Genomic DNA, 24,669 nt, shown 5'->3' with positions numbered 1-24,669 from the left:
AAAAAAAAAAAAAAAAAGTCAAAACACAACAGATGCTGGTGAGGCTGCAGAGAGAAGGAAACACTTACACACTGTTGGCAGGAATGTAACTTAGTTCAGCCACTTAGAAAGCAGTTTGGAGATTGATTTTCAAAGAATTTAAAATAGAGCTACCATTTGATCCAGCAATCCTATGCCTGGGTACACACCCAAAGGAAAACAGATCATTATACCAAAAAGAAGCATGTACTTGTATGTTCATCACCATGCTAGTCACAATAGCAAAGACATGGAATCAACCTAGGTGCCCATCAATGGTAGACTGGATAAAGAAAATGTGGTACATATACACATGGAATACTATGTAGCCATAAAAAAGAATGAAATCATGTCCTTGGCAGCAACATGGATGGAGCTGGAGGCCATAATCCTAATCAAATTAAAACAGGAACAGAAAACCAAATACCACATGTATTCACTTATAAGTGGGAGCTAAATATTGAGTATGCATGGACAGAAAGATGGGAACAACAGACACTACAGAGTACTGGAGCAGGGAGGGGCACAGGTTGAAAAGCTACCTATTGGGTACTATGCTCCCTACCTGGGCACAATATTCCTATGTAACAAATCCGTATATGAGGGCCCGGCACGGTGGCTCATGCCTGTAATCCCAGTACTTTGGGAAGTTAGGGCAGGTGGATCACCTGAGGTAAGGAGTTCAAGACCAACCTGGCCAACATGGTAAAGCCCCGTCTCTATTAAAAATACAAAAATTAGCTGGGTGTGGTGGTGCAGGCCTGTAATCCCAGCTACCCTGGAGGCTGAGGCATAAGAATCACTTGAATCTGGGAAGTGGAGGCTGCAGTGAGCCGAGATCATGCCACTGCACTCCAGCCTGGGTGGGCAGAGTAAGACTCTATCTCAAACAAACAAGAAAAACAAAATCAAAACAAAAACAAGTCTGCACATGTACCCCACGGTGTCTAAAACAAAAGATTGAATTTAAAAGTAGAAAAAAAGACTGGCCACATGTTGGTAACTGTTGAAGCTAAATGATAGTATAGATAGGTTTACCATACTACTCTCTGTATGTCTATATATATTTGAAAATTTCCATAATAAAAACAAATTTTAAGGAAAAAATTACATTAAAATTTAAGTATCAATTGCTAGAATAAGGAATTCTGTAATTTTACTGTAAATACTGTATAAAAATCAATCTTATTTGCCTGTACTTTACTGAGGGACAGCATTCTTCAATAGTAACTGGATACATAGGCTTAGAGTCTGACTAGTAACTAAATTTAGAGGAAAAGTGTAACTGCCATAAAGAAAGGATTCTTCTCGGCTTGTGCTACCACAAATAAGCATACTCTACCATGATGAAAGAAACATAAATTAGCAGATGCAGCTAATCAAAGAATGCAAATCTGTAATAGACAAGGTAGAAGCCATTATGTCATCCTGGGACCAGGCAGAGCTAGAGAACACGGAATGTACCATGGAGTAACTTGGAGTTGCAGAGGTGACTGGCAGCACCCAACAGTGATTATTATTAATTGTAGTGTCAGAGGAACTAAACTCCTAGTTATCTTAACTGCATGTTAATGGATAGCACAATAATGTCAGTAAGGAACTGGTGAGGCCTGGAGGAGCAGATGTATAGGCTAAAAGGCAGGAAAACGAGGCAGAAACTCTTTATAGTGTTGTCATGGAGGGCAGGGGCTGGACAGTTAGGAAGGTCCTAATAATTAGCTCAGAGAAACCAGGGAAGAAAATCACCCTAAGTGAAGATACTGCGAGCATGTTGGGATACTCAAAATACTGGCTTTGCTGTCCATTACTCTTTTCTGTGACTTGAGCAGCAAGAACACTCAAAGCTTGGGCTATGTGCTGGACAATGTCACTGTGAAAGTCTGGATGACCAGACAAGAAGTTTTGCTTGCCAAAGGCAAAAGGACTAAGTGGCATTAAAAGATACTTTGTATCATACTGATAATTTAACTTTGGCAATTTTACAATCTCAATTATTTATAATTGTTCATGTACTGTTCCATTTGCTTGGAAATGGATATAAAGACCAGAACCAACATGCATAATTTCATCACAAGCAGCTGCAGCATTGGCTCTTCGGTGGGCCTACCTCATAGCATTGTGGCCTGGTGAGGATGGGGGCTATACAGGGCTACCGATTTTTGGTGTTGTAGCTGCTATGTCTTTAAAATCGATGCTTTCATTTTGATAGAGACAGAGTTTTGAGACAGTATATTCAAAGATGTAGGGATCTTTTCCTCTGGATTTTCATGACTGATATATTAGCATAATCTAGTTATACAATGTGCTTAATTCAAAATTCACTACTTGTAAGCAGTAAAGATAATGGAACTGTGATAACAAAACCCATAGACGATGATGATGATGATGACTTTATCATCTTTCTTGAAGATGGAATAATGCTGTTCGGCACATAGGCAGCTTCCTGGGGCAAAGGGTAGGGCGCTCAATGCTTAAGAGATCATTAAGCCCACTCTGCTCTGGGATCAGTCCAAAGTGACGTGAAAGAACCCTGAGAGCTGTCAGCCCAATTCTGGTTTCACAGAAGAAAGTGACGTCCACAGTGAGGAACTGACTTACTTGACTGAGATCCCCCATTTGCTGATTGATTATGAATTTAAAGCCATATTTCATGATTCCCAAACCAATGCTCTCCTTTCATTATACCAATCTTCTTCTTCTTCTTTTTTTTTTTTGAGATGGAGTCTTGCTCTGTCGCCCAGGCTGGAGTGCAGTGGCGCGATCTCGGCTCACTGCAAGTTCCTTCTCCCGGGTTCACACCATTCTCCCACCTCTGTCTCCTGAGTAGCTGGGACTACAGGCGCCCGCCACCATGCCCGGCTAATTTTTTTGTATTTTGAGTAGAGATAGGGTTTCACTGTGTTAGCCAGATGGTCTCAATCTCCTGACCTCGTGATCCGCCCATCTTGGCCTCCCAAAGTGCTGGGATACTGCTCTTCTTGCATATGAGAATGATGATACATTACACACACACAAACACACATATACACATACACACACACACCCTCCTCATGGAATAGAATCTAAGCTGCATCTCGTTAGTATCTACCAAATAGGGACCAGCTGACTTGGCCAGAGAAAGCCGCCTGACTGGAGGACTTCTGGACAGATGAGTGTGTGTGCTTGTGTGCGTGTGTGTGTGTGTGTGCGCGCGCGCACCCGTGTGTGTTCTGTTGGAGTCACAGTGCTGAAAACACTTTAGAGCCTCTTCTCTGTTTCTTGGGCAGAAAAACACATAAAGCTTAGGCCACGTGCTGGACAGTGTTAACATTTATGGACTTGATTTTTCTAGAGATACTCTTCATAAAGGCTCAGTTTGTTGGAATCAATGGGTTGTGGCAGTTTGAAGTGCGGTTTAAACTAGGAGACAGAACTTGGGTCTTAGAGTCTGAAATCACGGTTTCCATAACTTAAAGTGTGACACTGGTTGAACAAATGACTTAACTTCTCAGTCTCAGTCTTCTCACCGTTAATCTGAGAGAACACTACCTGCCATATCTTTGTCATAAGGTTTTTCTGAGGATAAAATGTGTAAGAAAGTACTTCGTAAGCTGTAAAGTACATATAAATGCATGATATTACTATTTCTGATATTATTATATAAGGAAGTTCATGCAGAATTAATAGCAAGGCATGCTGGCTCTTAGTAAAAGTGTGAAGTAGGCCAAGTGGTCTGTGACCCACTGTTACCTACCCACCTTCCTGCTGCCCTGGGTCCTCCAGCTCCCAAATGGAAGAGCTACACGGAAGGGGATGAAGCCTTTCTGGACCCAACCCAATGACAGCCCCAGGGTAGGCTGCCTGCCCATCCGGATTACTCTATTCTCACCTGTGAAAGGTTAGATCCTCAACTGTGGCTGCCGTACCTTTCTCTCCTTCACAAGCTGGGTAGGTAACAGGCAACTAGACTAGGACAGAGGAAACAGTGATCTCTGAGCAGCAAGGGATAGTAGGAAAAAAACAGAAGTTACACGAGAATACGCTTTGATCTATACAAAGAAACACAAGAGCAGGAGCAGGGTGGCACCCTGTATTCACATCACTCTGCTGAGATGGGCACAGTGCAGAGAATGCGTAACCATAAGCATTAGACTTTACTGTGACACTCTGAGAAAATGGAACCAAATGGGTTTTGGCTTAGAATTCTTTCTGACAGCTTCAAGTCCATTAAAAATACACTAAATGTCAGTGAAAATTTACCACAGCATGTTGTTTTGCCAAGAGGAAAATTTGTGAAATCAGGACGAACATTTAAAAATTCTCCACAAAATCATTTCACTGACTTATTTTCCATTTATTTCTATGTAGAACACTGTACACTTTGGGAGAAATCACTTATATAAACACACACACACACACACACACACACACACACAGTTCTTTTTCTTTTTTCTTTTTAGTTTTGTATCTTCAGAAAAAGTCAATGTGGTTCTCTACTTTATTCTTAAAAAAATCACAGAACTATTGCCACAACATCAAGAAGTCATCATGTTAGAGTGGCTACTATTTATTTTGAATTTTTTCACCAAATGATGCTTGATCAGGATATTATCCTAACTTTAAAGACAGAAGTGGATGGAAGAGAAAAAAATTGGGATTTACCACCATGTACTACACCATGCTTGGCATCATATTTTATTTTATTCCATCCTGAGAACAATTCTGCAGATGGAGTATTTCTATATGCATTTTACTGACAAGGCTCAGACAAATCAGGTAATTCTGCTAGGACCACAAGGCTGACAGGGACAGAAATGGGATTTTAATTCAGAAGATGCTTTCCCCACTAGTCAGTGGTGAAAAAGAAGCAAACAAAGAAATTATCTGGATTCTTAAAAAGTCTGTTATTTGCTGGAGGTGAGAGAAGAGGAGTGACTGGGAGAACAGATGAATCAAGATTAGCTACAGGTTGCTAACTGGAAGCTGGGTGATGGATTTCATCGTACAATTCTGCTGCTTTTGTAGGTTTGAAAATTTCCAAAATCAAAGGTCAAACAAAAGAGGCAATGTCAATGGATATTGATAACATAGAAAATATTACATATAAACAATCTTTTGTTGTTTATTGAAAATGATAAAGTTTTATGAAAAGGAGAAAAAAATCTAATCTTCAATTCCTAGAGATGTTTGTCAAAAAGTAACTGGGCTGCCCCAGTTAGTTTTGTATGTATGTATGTATTTGTATGTATGCATGTATTTGTATGTATGTATGTATGTATGTATGTATGTATTTGTATGTATGACATGCAGCTTGACCTCTGCTTCTCAGAGTAGAAAACATTTCACCACCTAATGTGTACCTTGGACAAGCGGCTGCTTCAGGGATTCTTTTTTTTTTTTTTTGCGATGGAGTCTCGCTCTTGTCACCTAGGCTGGAGTGCAGCAATGTGATCTCAGCCCACTGCAACCTCCACCTCCCGGGTTCAAGCGATTCCCCTACCTCAGCCTCCTAAGTAGCTGGGATTACAGGAATTCTAATTCTACTTGTACCATTTCTTCCAACTACATTGAAGATTTATATGGAGGGATTTTGGAAATGCTACTCATGTTTTTTTTAACCGTTTGTAAGGTTCTCTAACATTATCAAGAACCACAAGACTATGAATCTCACAGATGGAAGAAAGAATATTTTACTACAGAAAGAGTATTGCTTTGCTTAACTTAAAATTAAGACGGCTAACTTTAAGATGGCGATAAAAGCTTTTATAGAAACAATGACAAATATGTATAATTACCTCCACTCCTGCGGGCCATTGTTAGGGCTTCCAAAGAAGTTGCTGGAGTTATTTCGAGCTGGCAGACCATGACTTTGGCTCTACTAATGACATTGGCTGCTGCCCTCAGGTCCTCTGTATTCAAAAGTAAATTTGCTCCAGCCACTATGACAATGATATTCTGGCCTATAAAGAAATTCCACCTATTTATATTAAAACTAAACAAAGCCAAGCAATGATATTCTGCAGTGTTATGAATACAATCACCCTTGTAAAGTCATTATACAAAATGTGTTGTAAGTATTAATTTTAACATTTCTAGGTTATTCAGCTTGAATTTTGAGTTCCAAATGTATGTTTTGTAATATCTCTGTAAGATTCACATTATTCTGATCACCTTAAGCAAAATCTTAAAAAGATTTTCCCAATATTCTTATATATAAAGAATATTAGTTGAGAAATGACATATAACATACTTTAAACATTTCTTCTATAGAAAATAGCTGGTATATGTATGTGGTAAAGGTTCTGAATCCTAAATGACAGATGCTATAGAGACGAATATAAATAGGAATAAACTCGTATGACACTGTAGTATGCAAGCAGTTCATGTGTACCCTATGGTATTCTAAAAAGTGATGCTGTCAATCAAAACACATTTAAAATATCTAACAGATAGAAAATTGTATCAGATATAGAAGAGAGAGGGATACCTGGCTTATACTATAATGGATCAAACAGAAACAGAACTAAGGATTCTGATATATTCTTATTACTTGGACCTGCTGTCTTTAATCCCACCTGAATGAGGGAGGGGTGGTGGTGCATTTCATCTGTAAGGTGAACCCTTAAGAGCTGTGCTGTCCAATATGGTAGTCATGAGCACAAGCCCCACATGGCCATTGAACATTTGAAATGTGGCTAGTCCTGGCTGGGCACAGTGGCTCATATCTATAATTTCTAGCACTGTGGGAAGCCAAGGTGGGCAGATCACTTGAGGTCAGGAGTTCAAGACCAGCCTGGTCAAATGCTGAAAACCCATCTCTACTAAAATTACAAAAATTAGCTGGGCGTGGTGGTATGTGCCTGCAGTCTCAGCTACTCGGGAGCCTGAGGTGTGAGAATCGCTTGAACCTGGGAGGCAGAGGTAGCAGTGACCTGAGGTCACGTCACTGCATTTCAGCCTGGGCAAGAGTGAGTGAGACTCTGTCTCAAAAAAAAAAAAAAAAGAAAAAAGAAATGTGGCTAGTCCACTCAGGTGTGCTTCAAGCAAAATACAAGTGGATTTCAAAGATAGTACAAAGGAAATAAGGTAAAATATCCATTCATTCTTACCATTTTAAAAATTAAAAAAAAAATAAGATAAATTTTTGGGTCTCGCTCTGTTGCCCAGGCTGGAGTGCAGTCATGCGATCTCGGCTCACTGCAGCCTCCACCTCCTGGGTTCTTCAATCAACTCTCCCACCTAAGCCTCCTAAGTAGCTGGTATTGCAGGGGTGTGCCACCACGCCTGGCTAATTTTTTTTTTGCATTTTTAGTAGAGACGGGGTTTCACTATGTTGGCCAGGTTAGTCTCGAACTCCTGACCTCATGTGATCCACCTGCCTTGGCCTCCCAAAGTGCTGTGATTATAGACATGAGCCACTGCGCCCAGCCAAGATAAATTTCTGATTACACACTGTAATGATAATATTTTGGACATATTGGGTTAAATATATTGCCTAAGTTAAATTTACCTGTTCCTTTTTACTTTTTAAAATGTGGCTACTAGATAATTTAAAATTCCACATGTGGCTTGCATTTTATTTTTATTGGACAACACTGATCTGGAGGAATGAGTTGTAGCAGGCATTTTCTGTGCTCCAGGCTGCTCGTGCTGATCTTGTATAGATATGACCTAAAATCACCTCTCAACACAGAACAAATTCTATCCTATCATCTTACCACAGATGTGTTTGTTGGCCACGAGGAAGGCTTAATAAAGTGGGGATGGTTCAGCATAAACCTAACCTCAGTCCTGGAAAAATTCAAAGTACCCACTTGCTGAAAGACAGCATCTCTCCTTCATTTTCTTCAGTGACCTCATTTTCTCTGTTGGAGTCAACTGCTACTTCCATGTTGCTGTCTCCCAGATCCAAATTTTTGGCCTGGCCTTAGCTGCTGAGCAACAAGCCCAAGACTATAGCTGTCTGATGGACAATGCCATATGGCTAGCTTGTTCATGCCTCAAATTTAACTTGTCAAAACTAAACTTGCAAACTCACTCCTTCGTTTAAGGGAGCTGATTGTCCCATCTCTGTGTATTTGTCTGAATTCTTCTATTACCACCTATACTCTTGAGGGCATTACTGTACACTGTAAACCAGGCAAGGTCTACCAAATAGGCACTTGACACACACTATTACATTATATCTTTGCATGGAAAATGCAGATTTTGTTCATAAATAAGAAAGAGAACTTGAGGATATTCCTAGAACAACAACAACAAAAGAGGGTTAAGACAAGGAATGAGCTGCTGTTGGCAGGAATAATTACTTAAAAGGTAGCTTAAATGAACACAGGCTTTCTATAGTTAGAATGAAAACTTTTATCTACTACCTTTAGGTGAAACATACCATTATTATTGCAACTTGGAATCACTAAAGTTGAGTTAAAAATACTGTATTTTCTGTGAGAAATGATCCTGCAAAGCTGCATTATAAATAAAAGACACATTGTGACAAATCCTAATTTAATAAAATGCACACTGTCCACAACACATGAGGCTCTGTCCTAGGTGCCCCACGAAATGCTGCGTCCTTCTGAATATTGATTCTGATTTTAAAACATCTTATGTAGGTGTTTTTATAATTAAAACAGTTGGCAGAAATTATAAAAACCTGACTTGAAGGTTGTTACTATTTTTTTTTTTTTTTTTTGAGACAGAGTCTTGCTCTGTCGCCCAGGCTGGAGTGTAGTCACCCGATCTGGGCTCACTGCAACCTCCACCTCGTGAGTTCAAGCGATTCTCCTGCCTCAGTCTCCTGAGTAGCTGAGATTACAGGCATGTGCCACCAGGCCCGGCTAATTGTTTTTGCATTTTTAGTAGAAACGGGGTTTCACCATGTTGGTTAGGCTGGTCTTGAACTCCTGACCTCAAATGATCCACCCGCCTTGGCCTCCCAAAGTGCTGAGATTATAGGTGTGAGCCACCACGCTCAGCCACTGTTTTAATTCATTCATTCATTCAGTCACTCATTCATTTATCTATTTAGAGTCAGGGTCTCACTCTGTCATGCAGGCTGAACTGCAGTGGTGGGACTGTGGCTCACTGCAGCCTTGAACTCCTGGCCTCAAGTGATCCTCCCACTTTAGCCTCTCAAAGCATTGGCATTACAGGTGTGAGCCACTGTGCCAGGCCCAATTACTATTTTAAAAGATACATGTATCAGCTATGGCAAAGCCTTGTGGCAGACTTAGTTGTATATATAGACTTTTGCGATTTGATTGCTGTTGAAAGAACAGACAAAATTGAACACTAAAGATAAGTTGGATGTAATTAGTTGCTGCCATTTGCTCAGAACGTATTCTATAAATATGACTCATCAAACTTTTCTTTGCACCTATTTACATTTATTTACCTAGTGTAATTGAAATGACAGATGAATGCTTGACTGCTTTTAGAGACAAATGTCAATTATAAGTTCACATGAAGGGTAATGGGGACATTACAGCATATACATATTATTTTGAGGCAACTTCATATATACTGGAGAGACAATTTTGAAAATCGTCTGAAAACTGATCTGAACAATCAACGTGAGAATTATAAATAAAGGGAAACACATTTACATTTGGATTGGAAAAACTATGTTTTAGGCCTTGAGTGGTGGCTGTAGTAAGAGGTCCATAGGATTATGGGTCAAAATTGATGATGCTTCTGATCTAACTCTGGAAATACACTGTCTTACGAAATGACACTCCAATATGCAAAACACTTACCTTCATTATTGACAATTATAGAAGCAGTTCCTGTAGCAGCATCTTTAGTCTGATATGTAAATTCTGAAAGAAAAAAGAAAATTACAATCACATGTATACAGACTGGCATGTATAATTTATTTTAACAATTTCAATACAACACTAATCCTCGGAAAAACTTTTTAACCTTTAACCATCTGTAATGATAAAAAAAATAAGTAATTAGTGCTAATTTATACCCATCATCTATACAACAAGAAAAATAGACAGCTTTATATTTAGTTGCACCTTTTCTCTGCATTAGTAACAACCCACCAAACTGCTCCTACTTTCAAGTCCCCCCAATTATTCATAATTGTATACATATGCATTTTTCTAGACCAACACACTTATGTTCTTCCTTGAAAGGAATGTCAGAGTTGAGATAAGAAATAAAGGTCAAACCTATAAAATGAACTTGTTTGATTATTTTCATTCTCATAAGCTTGTTATTTCACCAAGAATCAAGGTCTAGCATATAAACAGAAATGTTGACCAGGCAGTCTTTGGTAGCAGCAAAGAGCCCTGAACTGGAGTCAGAAGATTTTATTCTAGTCCTGGTTCTGGCTCCAACCAACTGTGTGCTCTTGGAAAAATCACAGAACATCTCTGGCCTTTGGTTTTCTCTTCTGTGAAATAATGGTTTCAGTCTCTATGGCTTCTAATGAGTGCTGCCAGCTGTAACGTTCTTAAAACACCTTTTGTGAATGCAGCACCTTTTTCTCCTTGTCATTTGTCACATATCCATGAGATGAAGGTTTGTAATCTCTTATCATTTTATTCCCATCTGGAGGAATGTACATGGAAGAATAAACCAAAGGACATTTAAGCAAGAATGGACAAAGCTGTGCATAAAAATTCTCTGGCCACCAGGGGAAGGTCTAATAATTCTCCTCTAGATTCAATTTTTCTCATAACAAAATCATGGAAAAAAGCTATCAACAGTAACTTTAAAAAAGATGGGAATTTTACCTGTAGAAATATCATTCTGTTTTAAGTTTTCTATATAATCATTGCCAAAAGAATCTTTGCCAACCTGTACCAAAGAAATAATGAATATTAGATCTTTTATAGTTAGTAAAATGCTACAATGTAGTTTTTAGAATACTTAGCATTTTAAAAGGGCATATCTGCACAGTACTTTACAAACATTAGCTAATTAATCTTCTTAATATAAGATGCTAGACTTGATTGCAGCCCAAAGAATTGTTATATAATAATGTTTCACTTATATCCTACTTAAAATGTGAAGTATTTAATGAACGCCACTCATTAAGTCATTCTCATTTTGAGCTGTTCATGTGATAATTCCCACTGAGATGGAGTTGTCTACCATCATCAATCCTCAATATTTATGAACAATCTCAGCTATTTGTACTTCATGGTAAATATGGGCATCTTTGTCATGCCTTACCTGATGTTCCAGAATCTTTTTATCTTTTCCCTTGACACTGACATGTGGAGGCAAAGAAAAGGAAATTTTAAAGGCCCTAGCTAACTTGAGTAACTTGGTGTAATGGAATTCTGTTTATGCATCCTAGCATCTATTCTGTTGAATCCTTTGGACACCCATTTCTGTCCCATTCTATAGACAACAAAATTAAGTTGGCCAAGGGACCCAGGCCTGATTAAAAAGCGTGTTCCTTGTAGTCCCAGCTACTCGGGAGGCTGAAGCAGGAGAACTGCTTGAACCTGGAGGTGGAGGTTGCAGTGAGCTGAGGTCACGCCACTGCACTACAGCCTGGACGACAGAGTGAGACTCTGTCTCAAAAAAAAAAAAAAAAAAAAAAATGTTCCACCACCCTGGTCACAGTGATGGGTTCATGAATGGGCATGTGACCTAAACCAGTCCAAAAAGACTCAATCCTGGGACTTTTATTGAAACTACCAGGGAAGACAAGTTTTCTTCCCAGTAAGATTGCTGGCTATAAGAGAATGTAAGCTTGTAGTCACTGGGGCTCACCATATAGAGACAGCTAGAAAGAAAACAGAAACATAACAGAAAGCAGGAGTGACAGACACAAACAGACACAGACTCCTAACAGCCTAATGGACCCCTAAGTCATCTGAAGCCAGCTCTACCACAGGGCTTTTCAGTTACACGAGGCAATACATTCTTTTTAAAAAATTTACTTATTTTTATTTGTTTGCTTAAGCTATTTCGAATTGAGTGTCTATTGTCTGTTACTAACAAAGTCCTGATTAGCTTCAGGCTGGGCGCAGTGGCTCACGCCTGTAATCCCAACACTTTGGGTGGTCAAGGCAGACAGATCACCTGAGGTCAGGAGTTCGAGGCCAGCCTGGTCAACATGGTAAAACCCCATCTCTACTAAAAATACAAAAATCAGCTGGGTGTGGTGGTGCATGCCTGTAGTCCCAGCTACTTGGGAGGCTGAGGTAGAAGTGCTTAAAGCCAGGAGGCGGAGGTTGCAGTGAGCTGAGATTGCGCCATTGCACTCCAGCCTGGGCGACAGAGTGAGACTCCGTCTCAAAAAAAATAAATAAATAAATAAATAAATAAATAAAAAAGGAAAAGAAAAAGCTAATTAGCCCAGCACCTAGTGTCACCCCTGAACCACTGAACTATAATTTAAGTGGCTGTGTTTGTGCCTGGGTCCTGTGACCACATTCTTGCTTTGTGGTCCACTTTGGTAACTGGATCTCTCCCCGTTTCTGTCAGCACGAGTGTGTATCCTCTTCATCTGCTTCGCCCTCTAGCTCTTTCAGAACAGGTACTCTTCTCTGCCTGGCCAGCTATTTGCAGGGGCCAGAACTTTAGGTCTGTGGCTCAAAGCCAGAAAACTATGATTGCAAGGCCTTTGATACCAACTGCTGGCATCTTACCGACATCTCCCTACTGTCCGTTTCTGCAGTCACTGTGCTGGTCAGGACACCCCTGTTATCTTCTCCCATACCTCTCTAATGCTAACCATTTATCTGACTGCTACCTTGGCTGGACCTTGGCTTGAACTCTAAGGTTGAATCTACAGCAGAGGCTGTAAATTGGTGGGTTGAAAGTTGAATCTGACTCCTAGATATGTTTCGTTTGTCCTACTACTGTTTTCTAAAAAAGCAGCCTTTTTTTTTTTTTTTTTTTTTTTGAGACGGAGTCTCGCTCTGCCACCCAGGCTGGAGCGCAATGGCCCAATCTCAGCTCACTGCAAGCTCCGCCTCCCGGGTTCACGCCATTCTCCTGCCTCAGCCTCCCGAGTAGCTGGGACTGCAGGCGCCCGCCACCTCGCCCGGCTAGTTTTTTGTACTTTTTTAGTAGAGACGGGGTTTCACCGTGTTAGCCAGGATAGTCTCCATGCAGACTTTATTTTTTATTCATTTTATTTTATTTTTGAGACGGAGTCTCTCTCTGTCGCCCAGGCTGGAGTGCAGTGGCACAATCTCAGCTCACTGCCAGCTCCACCTCCCGGGTTCACGCCATTCTCTTGCCTCAGCCTCCCGAGTAGCCGGGACTACAGGCGCCCGCCACCACACCCGGCTAATTTTTTGTATTTTTTAGTAGGGACGGGGTTTCACCATGTTAGCCAGGATGGTCTCGATCTGACCTTGTGATCCGCTCGCCTCGGCCTCCCAAAGTGCTGGGATTACACGTGTGAGCCACTGCGCCCGGCCAAAATAGACTTTATTTTAAAAACTAGTTTTAAGTTCTCAGCATAAGTGAGTAGACAGTACAGAGTTCCCATATACTTTGTCTCTTCCTACAACTAGTATCCCCCACTATTAACATCCTGCAACTAAGTGTACATTTGTTATAACTGATAAACCTACATGACATATCATTATCACTCAAACTCCATAGTTTACATTAGGGTTCACTCTTGGTGTTGAATATTCTATAGGCTTTGACAAATATAAAATGTCATATATCCACCATTATAGTACTATACACAATCGTTTCACTACCCTAAAAATCCTCCGTGTTCTGTGTATTCATCCCTCTCTCCCCACTAGCCTCTGGCAAACACTAATCTTTTCATTGTCTCCATATGGTTTTGCCTTTTCCAGAATATCATACAGTTGTAATTACACAGTATGTAGCCTTTTCAGACTGACTTCTTTTACTTAGTAATATGCAACTGAAGTTCCTCTGTGTCTTTTTGTGCCTTGATAGCTAATTTCTTTTTCAAGCTGAATAATATTCCAGCATCTGGATGTACCAGAGTTTAAATATCCATTTGTCTACTGAAGGATGTCTTCAAAGTTTGGGAAATTATGAATAAAGCTGCTATAAATATCTGTGTGCAGGTTTTGCTATAAATGCCCTGTTATTTTTGTTTTAATTTTAATTCTGTTTTTAATTTTAATCAGTTCTCAATACTTAAATATTAGAAGACTTCACAAAAACAGACAGATGTCCAGGAGGTTCTGAACATTCAGAGGTTCTGGTAACGCCGCGTCCACATTCCTGCAAGGCAAACCGTCTGGAACTGAGAGGTAAGTGCCTTCAAGTGGCATAGACTCTTGACTTCATCACAGTCCCTATCTAGCCTACTGCAATTTCTGTGACCTGCTTGGCTCCTGTAGGCCTTTCGGCTTGCTACCTCTCAACTATACTTCTGAACTGAACTTCTATTTTTCTGTCCTGCCAGTGAGCACTACTTCAATGGACTATGTCTCAATCCAGGCTTCAGTCACTCCTGGTGTGTTCCATTCTTCCACAGAACATTGTTCCTTTCTGGATATATCAATAGAAAGAAACCTGTCTGCTTCCTTACCATCATTTCTGAGAACTTAGAAGTCCTTTGCCCTCTCCTCCACCAAATCAAACCTCACCTGTTTTTCAGGTATCAATTTAAGGTCTACCTTCCCTACTCTGGCCCTTGTTAATCCTCTCATCTCCAGACCTCCTATGACATTCCTAATCAAGCCCATAGTTCAATATCATCTTATATTGTTGGCAATTTCATATTTGTTAGTCTAGCCTTCTTAAAAGCTTACTGGAGACTCTTCAGGATTTGATCACATCAGTTGCCCTTCTGTTCATTTCCCTTGGACCCATCTTGTAGTCATGTTCCATTCTTTTTTTTTTTTTGAGACGGAGTTTCGCTCTTGTTGCCCAAGCTGGAGTGCAATGGTGCAATCGTGGCTCACTGCAACCTCTGCCTCTTGGGTTCAAGTGGTTCTCCTGCCTCAGTCTCCTGAATAGCTGGGATTACAGGTGTGCACCATCATACCTGGCTAATTTTTGTATTTTTAGTAGAAATGAGGTTTCACCATGTTAGCCAGGGTGGTCTTGAACTCCTGACCTCAGGTGATCTTCCTGTCTCAGCCTCCTAAAGGGCTGGGATTACACGCATTAGCCACCATGCCCGGCTGTCATGTTCCATTCTTGAAGGAACATGACTACAAGCACCCAAACTATTCTAGAATGGTTCCATACAAGGTTTTGTTTTCAACAGCTTCCTTGAAGGCACTCTCACACTCTTTTGGCTATAGCAGTGAAATACTTTTGGGCAGAAAGATTCTTGGAAACCCGCATAGTCTGAAATAGCCTGTCTGTGTGAGCTTGTTCCACATGAAGGAAGCCAGGTCAAGAGCAACTATGGACAAGCGCTTGCACATAAGCCAAAAGGGAACGCTCAGAACTCAACATGCTCTTTGGAAATCCCAGGCTCAGTTCTGTCCTGAATATTGTAGAGTAGTGCCATCCGACAGAACTTTCTGCAGTGATGAAATGTTCTATATCTGTGCTGTTCAATACAGAAAATGTTTTCTATTTGTTCTGCCCAATACAGACACTCAAAATACAGACTGTGTGACTGAGGAATTCAATTTTTAACTTTGATTACATTTAAATCTAAATATCCACAAGTGACTAGTGGCTTCTATATTTGACAATGCAGCAAGGGTAATGGAAAGCAAAAGGGCTGGGTATATGACGAACAAGAGCATTTCTTCAGCTAAGGGTGTTGAGATGCTTCTTTCACTCTTATCACTCGGAGGGCTCCTTCTGCACTGAAGCAGAGCTTTGGCAGGGCTTCCAGAGTCCAGAACTATGACCTGAAGCTAAGGAGGGCAACTTCAGTCAGCACCATAACTTCTATTTTGCAAAATGATTGAGGAATGGTTGTTTAGGCTGCTTGGAATCCTCAAATGGCAGAAACCATCTAGTAATTCTACTCTTCAACATACACTTGGGGTGAATAAAACATAGGAGATCAAAATATCCTATCCAAGGCCACATGAAATTGAATATTCTGCTCAAGAAGTTATCACATATATTAAAACAGGTTACCAATTTCAAAGCATTAGAATACAAAAAATAGGTTTAACACTAAAACTAAGATGAATATAATTTACTCCTTGCAACTGAAGACATTTTGTGACTTTTCAGTGCCTGAGGGTTATAATGAACAGCTGGTTGAGGAGACTAAGTTGCATTTGTTGTCATACAAAACCCAGCTGTTACTTTTTTGAATAAATCCTTTAAATTAACTTATATCTTGTCATTTGTGGCCTTATAACAAAATACATAAGAAGAATCTATAAAATCTCAGTTATTTAAGCTTGCTCGTTGTTTAAATCCTAGATAAAGAGGTGTTTACCTTAATAATGGCGTTTAGGCTAGGCATGGTGGCTTATGCTGCAATCCTGGCATTTTGGGAGGCTGAGGTGGTAGGACTGCTTGAGGACAGGAGTTCGAGACCAGCCTCAGCAACACAGCAAGACCCCATCTCTACAAAAAATTAAAAAATTAGCTGGGTGTGGTGCTGCATGCCTATAGTCTCAGCTACTCTGGAGGCTGAGGTGGGAGGATTGTTTGAGCCCAGGAGTTTGAGGCTGCAGTGAGTTGTGACTACACCATAATACTACAGCCTAGGTAACCTGTCTCTGAAAAAAAAAATGGCCTTTGGGCATGGTGGTGTGCACCTGTAATCCCAGCACTTTGGGAGGCCAAGGCAGGCTGACTGCTTGAGCTCAGGAGTTTGAGACCAGCCTGGGCAACATGGTGAAACCTTGTCTCTACAAAAAATACAAAAATTAGCTGGGTATGGTGGCATGTGCCTGTAGTCACAGCTACTTGGGAGGCTGAGGTGGGAGGATCACCTGAGCCCGGGGAGGCTGAGGCTGCAGTGAGCCCAGCTTGCACCACTGCACTCTAGCCTGGGCAACAGAGTGAGATCCTGTTTCAGAAAAAAATGAAGACATTTAATACACAAAGTTAATGCTACAATCACCATTATTAGGCCTGATTATATGAGAGTGGTGATAGGTTTGAGATAATCCAGTTATTTTCTCTCATTTCTACCACTTCTTCTTATGTAAGGTGTATACTATTTGCTTGGTTATAGGATCATTTGTTTGAACATATGGCTGAGCATTCCAATCAACAGAGCCAACTACTTTTAGCTAGCTGTCTTTCAACAGAGTTCAGGAAAGGACAGATTTCACCTCATTATATATTACCTGGAAAGACCTGGTGACTAATTTTTGATCTCTGAAAATGAAAATCTCAATGCATGATCAGATGATTCTCCCACAGTAATCTAGCACAGAAGGTACTTTTTGGTTAAGGTGATGGATACTCTAATGCACTGCTTTTCAAGCTATCCATGGAGAAACATTGGCCTTGTTTTCCTTTTCTGGCTTTCAACCCATTGTGGACTATTTTATAAAATACAATAACAAGGAGATGAAAACAAAAAAGAGTCATACAAACTACAAGGCCTAATTTATTATTACTATTATATTCAACAGCTATGAAGTTATTCTGTCAAATTGCTATAAATGATCCTAACTGCTTACTCTCAATTCCTGTACTGTTTGGACCAGTGACAATCTACATGCAGCCTGGCACCAGTCTGAGGACTGGACTTTGAACAACACCGCCTTAATACACCGAGTTAGGAGGCCAGCAGGTCTTACTTTCCGGTTGGACCCTGCTGGTGGAAGCAGGATCTGGTCAAAACATGGTGCAATGAAGAAGCTGGCTGAAACGGAGGAAAGTGACCTCTAGTTGCTCTCACTGCTCATTAGCACAAGATGCTCCTACTGGACCCAGGATAGTTTACAAATGCCATGGCAATGGCCCGGAAGTTACCTTATATAGTTCTGAAAATTCCCCACCCTTTTTCCAAAAAGTTCTGCATAACCCACCTCTTAATTAGCATATAATTTAAAGTACATGTAAATATAGTTGCTAACAGTCCATACACTACCCTCTGGGCACCCAGCCTATGGGTTAGCCGTGCAGCACTGGTTCAGTCAAAGTGGCTTTTTCTTATCCTTGGCTCACTCTTAAATTCTTGCCTGGGCAAAGCCAAGAACCCTCCCTGGCTAAGCCCACCAGGGCAGCCTGCATCAGTATCACCTCTGTCACAAAACTTCATGCTTGATGGTTCTGAAGGGAGAACAGATAGCTACCTGTATTAGAGAGTTTGACAGTCTCATATTTGAAAGAAGTAAGACAGGGTAATTTTTTGAAGGTGTTTCCAGTTTGCTGATTCCTGACCTGGGTCATTTGGGTTCATACCTGCTCATGGTTTCTGTGCTCATATTGGGCCACTGCATCTTGAGTTCCTTACTTGACCATGGTCCTCTCCTGAACTGCCAATTTTTGATGTTTAGGAATAACTTCCTCCTCTTAACATTTGGCTTCAATGGAATGGAGCAGGAAACACTTAACTCAGGTGAAGTCTTAAGAAAGATGTCCTAATAGGCTCTTTGTCCTGGGAGGACGACTTTCATACTATACAATATCTGCGGGGATTTTAAATCTGAAAATACCATCTCCATTTATCACTGGACTGTAGCTTTGGTCCATGACTCAGTTAAAAACTGACTAAATAACTTTTAAGTACTTCAAATGTTTCATTATACATGTATCACTGTATAAATATTGAGGTAACTCTTTTAATATTCTTTGTCACAATATCTTAACAAATATTTCTCCCTAGCTCAATATAAGAAGTTTGTTTGGGCCATCAGTCTTACTTTGTAAGAGCTTGAAGTTTAGTTTGTTATAGGTAGTAACAGGTAAATCAATCTTGCTGAGAAAGCCATAGAAAATTTTTACCTGTTTTTCTTTTGCTCCATCTGTTCATTTTTATCTTGATAAATTTCATAGTTTTGGTTTCTACTTAGAACTTGTCATCTTTAAAAAACTGCTATAGGCCGGGCGCGGTGGCTCAAGCCTGTAAACCCAGCACTTTGGGAGGCCAAGACGGGCGGATCACGAGGTCAGGAGATCGAGACCATCCTGGCTAACACGGTGAAACCCCGTCTCTACTAAAAAATACAAAACAATAGCCGGGCGAGGTGGCAGGCGCCTGTAGTCCCAGCTACTCGGGAGGCTGAGGCAGGAGAATGGCGTAAACCCGGGAGGCAGAGCTTGCAGTGAGCTGAGATCCGGCCACTGCACTCCAGCCCGGGCGGCAGAGCGAGACTCCATCTAAAAAAAAAAAAAAAAAAAAACAAAACTGCTATAAAGCAAGTTTGACTAATTTGCTTAATAAAAATGTATTTCACAATGGATAAAATATGATTAATGGACAGAAATAACTTCTATTATAAAAATATATTATTTTCTTTTTAAGAAGTCTAAGAATATTGTGCAATTTGCTTAAGCTTTTAAATAATTCCATGTCTAAAGGTCCCAGGTTATCTAACCAAAGTTACCCTGGATAGGTTTTAGCTACAGTCATGTTTTTTGATCCTCTGCTATGCAGACACACAGGCTAAAATCCACTGCGGTGTTAAACATTAGATGACTAAATCAGGGGCATGGTAGATATATAGAACTTTCAACATTGTACAGATGCTAACATAAACTGTCATACGCAAATAGTACTTTTGCTTTAATCAACCTCCTAACTGGAACATTTCTCAAAATACAGCCCCCTGCTTCTATTCCTCTCCCATCCACTCATATGGTTTTAGGATTCATTTCCCAAGTTCAGTTCCATAATTCAAATATTTCTTTTTGTCATTTCTTTCTTTACCTCAAATTCAATAGACCTAAAATAAAACCAATTTCATAATCTTAGGCTTGGAAGAGATCCCAGGGGACATCCAATCTTGACTTTAATGGCTACATAAATAGCTTCTATAAAGCTTCCAAGAGGGAGGGGTTCTCTAATCTCTCCTTTAACGTCTCCAGCTCTAGGAACTCCCCTCTTTCAGGAAGCCATTTTGGGTACATAGCTTCCAACGCCAATTCTACGTCCAGGTTTTCCTACACAGGAAATTGTATCATCCTCTTTCCAGTTCCCAGGTCCTCTTAATTAAGTCAGCACCATCTGATCACTCTCCAAACCTTCCACAGCTAATCAGGTACGAGATGGGTCAGGCCTAAGTTTTTAATCAGCCCCCTCTCACAGCCCCATAATTCCTGGGACATAATTAGTTGCTGATTAATTACAATGATATTTTAAATCTATCAAGAGCTCAATCTTAGCGAAAGAGGGTTTCTTACTTTGAATCTTATGCTTCACGTGATGTTTTTGACCCAATAGCCATGTGAAAATTATGTTAATCATAGGTTAGACATAAAATTACAGTTCACTAGCAGATGAAGTGATAATTGTATAGTTTATACATCATTTAAAACTCCTGTGGAGAGAAAAGTGCTGACTGCAATGAAAAATGACATTTTGAGAATTTTTGGTAAAATCTATATAGTTCACAGGAGAAAGCTCATTCTTTTAAGTTCCTTGTATTTTTCTTGCCCTTTAATAATGTACAGACCCAGCCTGGCTTTCCCTAAAAATCAAACAAACACAATTATCTACCTTTCCTGTTATACTAATACTATAATGCTAGCACCTTAAAATTTCATGAAAAATGAAAAATGTAAACTATTGGCAGCCCGTTTATTTTCAAATTATTTCAGTAGCATGGATAAAAACAGGAATACTGGATGTTACAATATCATATCTCTACATACATGAAAACAAAACAATGCCAAAAGATCAGTTATGTGCAGTTCATTAAGACCAAGATTCTTTTCAGATCTAAGATACAGCATTAGAAGAAAATGACTTAGAGATGAGTAAATCACCAGTTATTACACGAAGTTTCCAAAAGCTGTGTTGCTGCAGTGAAACCTGCTAAAAACAGGATGACTCATGCTGTTGTTTAGAAGCTGGATGGCAGAAACCCACTGGAGTAGGCTAATTTCCCTCACTTCTCACACCCCAGTTAGAAACTCATTACATTCAGGGAATGCAGCATTAAGTTATTTGAGAACTGCTACTTCCCAGAGGATGTAATGAGGTAGACATTAATATAAAGGACAAGGGAGACTACTCTCTCTCATTTAGATCTTTAAAAACAATAAACTTCCATAAGAACTGAAAGCAGGTACTCAAGTAGACGTATATGCATGTTGGTAGCAATGCTGTTCATAAGAGTCAAAAGGTGGAAACAGCCCAAGCATCCATCAATCCATTCATTGATGAACAAAAAAATTGTGGTATATCCATACAACGGAATATTATTCAACCATAAAAAGGAAGGAAATACTGATATATGCTACAATGTTGTACCCCAAAACCAGTATGCTAAGTGAAAGAAGCCAGGTACAAAATGTCACATAATATATATTCCATTTATATGAAATGTCCAGAACAGATAAATCCATAGAGATAGAATGAAGACTGGTGGTTCCCAGGGCCTTAAATGGAAGACAGAATGAGAAGGAACTGCTTAAGGGGTAAGGGATTTTGTTTTGGAATGATAGTAAAGTTCTGTAACAAGACAGAAGTGGTGGTTGAATGTATTAAATGCCACTCTACGTTTTATAAGCCACTGAATGGTTCACTTTAAAATGGTTGAAAAAAATAAAAACAATGAACTCCAGTCTTAAAACCAGATTCTTACCTCTAGAATCCTCTCCACTATACTTCATACTTACCTTGCACACCATGGATGTCGTTGCTCCAAGTCGAGCAGCTTGGACACACTGGTTGGCACCTTTCCCTCCAAAGCCAATAAAAAATTTATGTCCGTGGATGGTTTCTCCAGTTTTTGGCAAACGAGAAGTAAGACTATTGTAATTTAAAAAGAGAAGAAAAAAGGCATATTGGTAACTGTAATCAATTTAAGTTCTTTAGAAGAGAGGGAAGGCTATATGGTAGAGCTCTAAATAGTCTTAACACTTAGAATTACGAGCAGAAGCAAGGAAGATTGTCTCTTCCTTTAGGATGACATTTAGTAGTTTGCATCATTATCAAGAATGAGTCTCTTTGACAGAATTCCTCTCTGTCTGCTAGAGCCCACTACTGTGGCTAGTGTACTGCATCAGGGTTATTCATGAATACCTTTCCTTCATATTCCCTTTCCTAATGCCAGCACAGAACTTTATTCACAGTGGGATTTAATAAATGGGATGAAATTAATGTATATTTCTATATGGATTTATCTGGTTACTTTAACAAGAAGCAGGAAGTGTATCAGGATTCTGATAATCAAGTACAGGACCTAAGGAGAGAGGGAAGTTACAATTCCAGGTACTAAAGAATCTTTTTTGTTTACTAAGGGGTAGAGTAAGAGTGGGGTGTTCAGACAGCAGGATCAGGTTTTAGTCTTAGGCCATCCTGCATACCACATCATTTCATGCACTCACTCAAAAAGAGCATCTGTTTTAAAAAAGGAACCCTAAAGAGCTAAGTTATTTTTAAATTTTTATTATGGAAGGTTTCAAACCTATAAAAGTAGAGAAAGCAGCATATTGACTTCCCTTGCCCTCATTCACCTATCATCCAGATTTAATAATTTAATAATTATCATCTCATAGCCAATCTTGTTTGAGTCAATACCTTCATCAGTTTCTCCAAGAGGTAAGAATTTTTACCATAATGCTATTATTGCCTAATGATGATAGTATTAAGTGAGGCAAAAATAATAAAAGGTTTGATCCAGGGTATGATTTTTATATTTCATATTAAAGATGGAAGGTATGAAGAAATAAAATATTTGAAGGATGGAAGGAAATGATTGACTTTAAAATGAAAGAGGCGTTCTGGGGAGTTCTAGGGCACGTGAAGAAGATGGGCGCAGGTGGCACAAACATAGGCTAGTTGGCCACAAAGAAGTGGGCCAAGGGCCAGAGGGAGAGATAAAAAGAGGGCAGGTGTGACCATAAAAGGTTAATTAGCTTTAGATAGGAAAGAAAGGTAAAGAAGTAAGTTCACAATAGTAAGGCCACTGAGAACCTATGCTGCTTTTACAGGTTAGAAATCTATATTAATTTCCCACATAGATTGTGATCTACCTGAAGCCAGTATCTTATATTAGAACAAAGCAATGCCAATTCCTATAGGTCCCTAACAGCCAGTTTGCAAGGGGATGACTTATAACTGATGCTAAGAACACACGATTGTTTCAATAAGGACCAAGCTCAACCTGTTAACCTCCCTTATATAGCTCTAAAAGTGTCAATAAATTGAGCTGAACTACTCCATTCCCTTGCAGTACACTGTCAAATATGGTTGAGATTCAAAAGAGCCTCATCAATAATTTGAAAACATCCCACTCCTCCCCTTTAAATTCTATTTTTATCTTGGATTCTAAATGCATTTATAGTACTGATGAAAAAAATATACATCTAGAAGGTTCACTTCTGAAAAAGGTACTCAATCAAGAGAAAAATGGTTTTAATGTAATGTTATTATCCTGTCATTTAATTTAGCAATGACAAGTGATGATGAGATTTTGATTTGCATTAGAAATCTTAAACATTTTAGGATTCTGTTATGAACAGGCAATGATGAGTAATCTGTGTGATTGAGTAACTATGTGAATTCTTGGCTTACTGATGCTGCTACAAACAACACTCACAGCAACCTTAAAAAGAAAAAATATCCCATGTGGCTAAAAACAGGCCAAATAACTTGATTAGTAAGACTGTCACTAAAGAAACTTACGATTTCCACTATATTTATACTTAGATCTGGGTTACAATTCACTGGTTTGAATCAAGTGTAATTTTTATTATTGACGTGAGAATTCATTTAAAAATCACCAGATGATTACTGGGATGCATATGTATGTGGGGGAAGGGCAAAATCATGGGTACAGTAGGTGTGTTTGATGTGGGAGCAGATGGCTGGGATTTAAACTCATTTCTAAACAACTTCTATTAACACAAGCACTGTATTAATTCAGTGATCACTGAAATTCTTCACTCTTTTGGTATTTTGCTAATTTCTCCTCTTTTTCTTCTGCATCCTTCCCCTACTCTTGTCTTTCTTCCCTCAACTGTAGACTTTCCCTGCATGAGGACAGGGACCAAGTATGTCATGTTCTCCATTTTATGCAATGTGTCTGTCACTTGACAAGAAGTTAACAGATATTTGCTAATTGAACAGATTTTTGTAAGACTCTCCCTTTGTCTCTCCCACTCTCTCTCTTTTTTTTTTTTTTTTTCCAAACGGAGTCTCTCTCTGTCACCAAGGCTGGAGTACAGTGGCACAATCTCGGCTCACTGCAACCTCCACCTCCTCGGTTCAAGTGATTCTCCTGCCTCAGCCTCGCGAGTAGCTGGGATTACAGGGATGCGCCACCAGGCAAGGCTAATTTTTGTATTTTGGGTAGAGAGGGGGTTTCACCATGTTGGCCAGGCTGGTCTCGAACTTCTAGCCTCAAGTGATCTACCTGCCTTACCCTCCCAAAGTGCTGGGGTTACAGGCATGAGCCACAGCACCCAGCCTCCCTCTGTCTCTTTTCTGTGTCTCCCCAATATAGCATCTATTACTGTTCTGAAATGAGGATGTGGAGGTGTAGATTAGGGAAGTAGGGGGAGACTGGCAGGGATGACTGGGCAACTGTCTGACAATGACAACTTCATATTTTACCAGATCTTGCCCATTGCATTCCCAGTATCAGCAGCATTCCTCTTCCATAAGCAAGAACTGTAACTAGAAGTGATATATTCCTTCATTCATGC

The 24,669-nt window shown here is 39.8% G+C and overlaps 1 protein-coding gene across 2 annotated transcripts in view; it reads right to left on the bottom strand.

Annotated features, from left to right (window-relative positions):
- The window catches only part of RBKS (ribokinase), a 123,003-nt gene that overhangs the window by 70,130 nt on the left and 28,204 nt on the right, over nucleotides 1-24,669 (bottom strand). For both annotated transcript variants that reach the window (XM_011972579.1, XM_011972580.1), the window contains exons 2-5: nucleotides 21,637-21,769; nucleotides 10,743-10,806; nucleotides 9,753-9,815; nucleotides 5,793-5,957 (exon numbers count right to left, since the gene is read on the bottom strand). In XM_011972579.1, coding sequence (XP_011827969.1) covers nucleotides 5,793-5,957; nucleotides 9,753-9,815; nucleotides 10,743-10,806; nucleotides 21,637-21,769 — 425 coding nt within the window. The remainder of the gene's footprint in view (nucleotides 1-5,792; nucleotides 5,958-9,752; nucleotides 9,816-10,742; nucleotides 10,807-21,636; nucleotides 21,770-24,669) is intronic.

The sequence above is a fragment of the Mandrillus leucophaeus genome, unplaced genomic scaffold (assembly GCF_000951045.1).
Source record: "Mandrillus leucophaeus isolate KB7577 unplaced genomic scaffold, Mleu.le_1.0 Scaffold13, whole genome shotgun sequence".
NCBI classification, from domain to species: domain Eukaryota; kingdom Metazoa; phylum Chordata; class Mammalia; order Primates; family Cercopithecidae; genus Mandrillus; species Mandrillus leucophaeus.
This window is presented reverse-complemented; position numbering and strand designations above follow the sequence as displayed.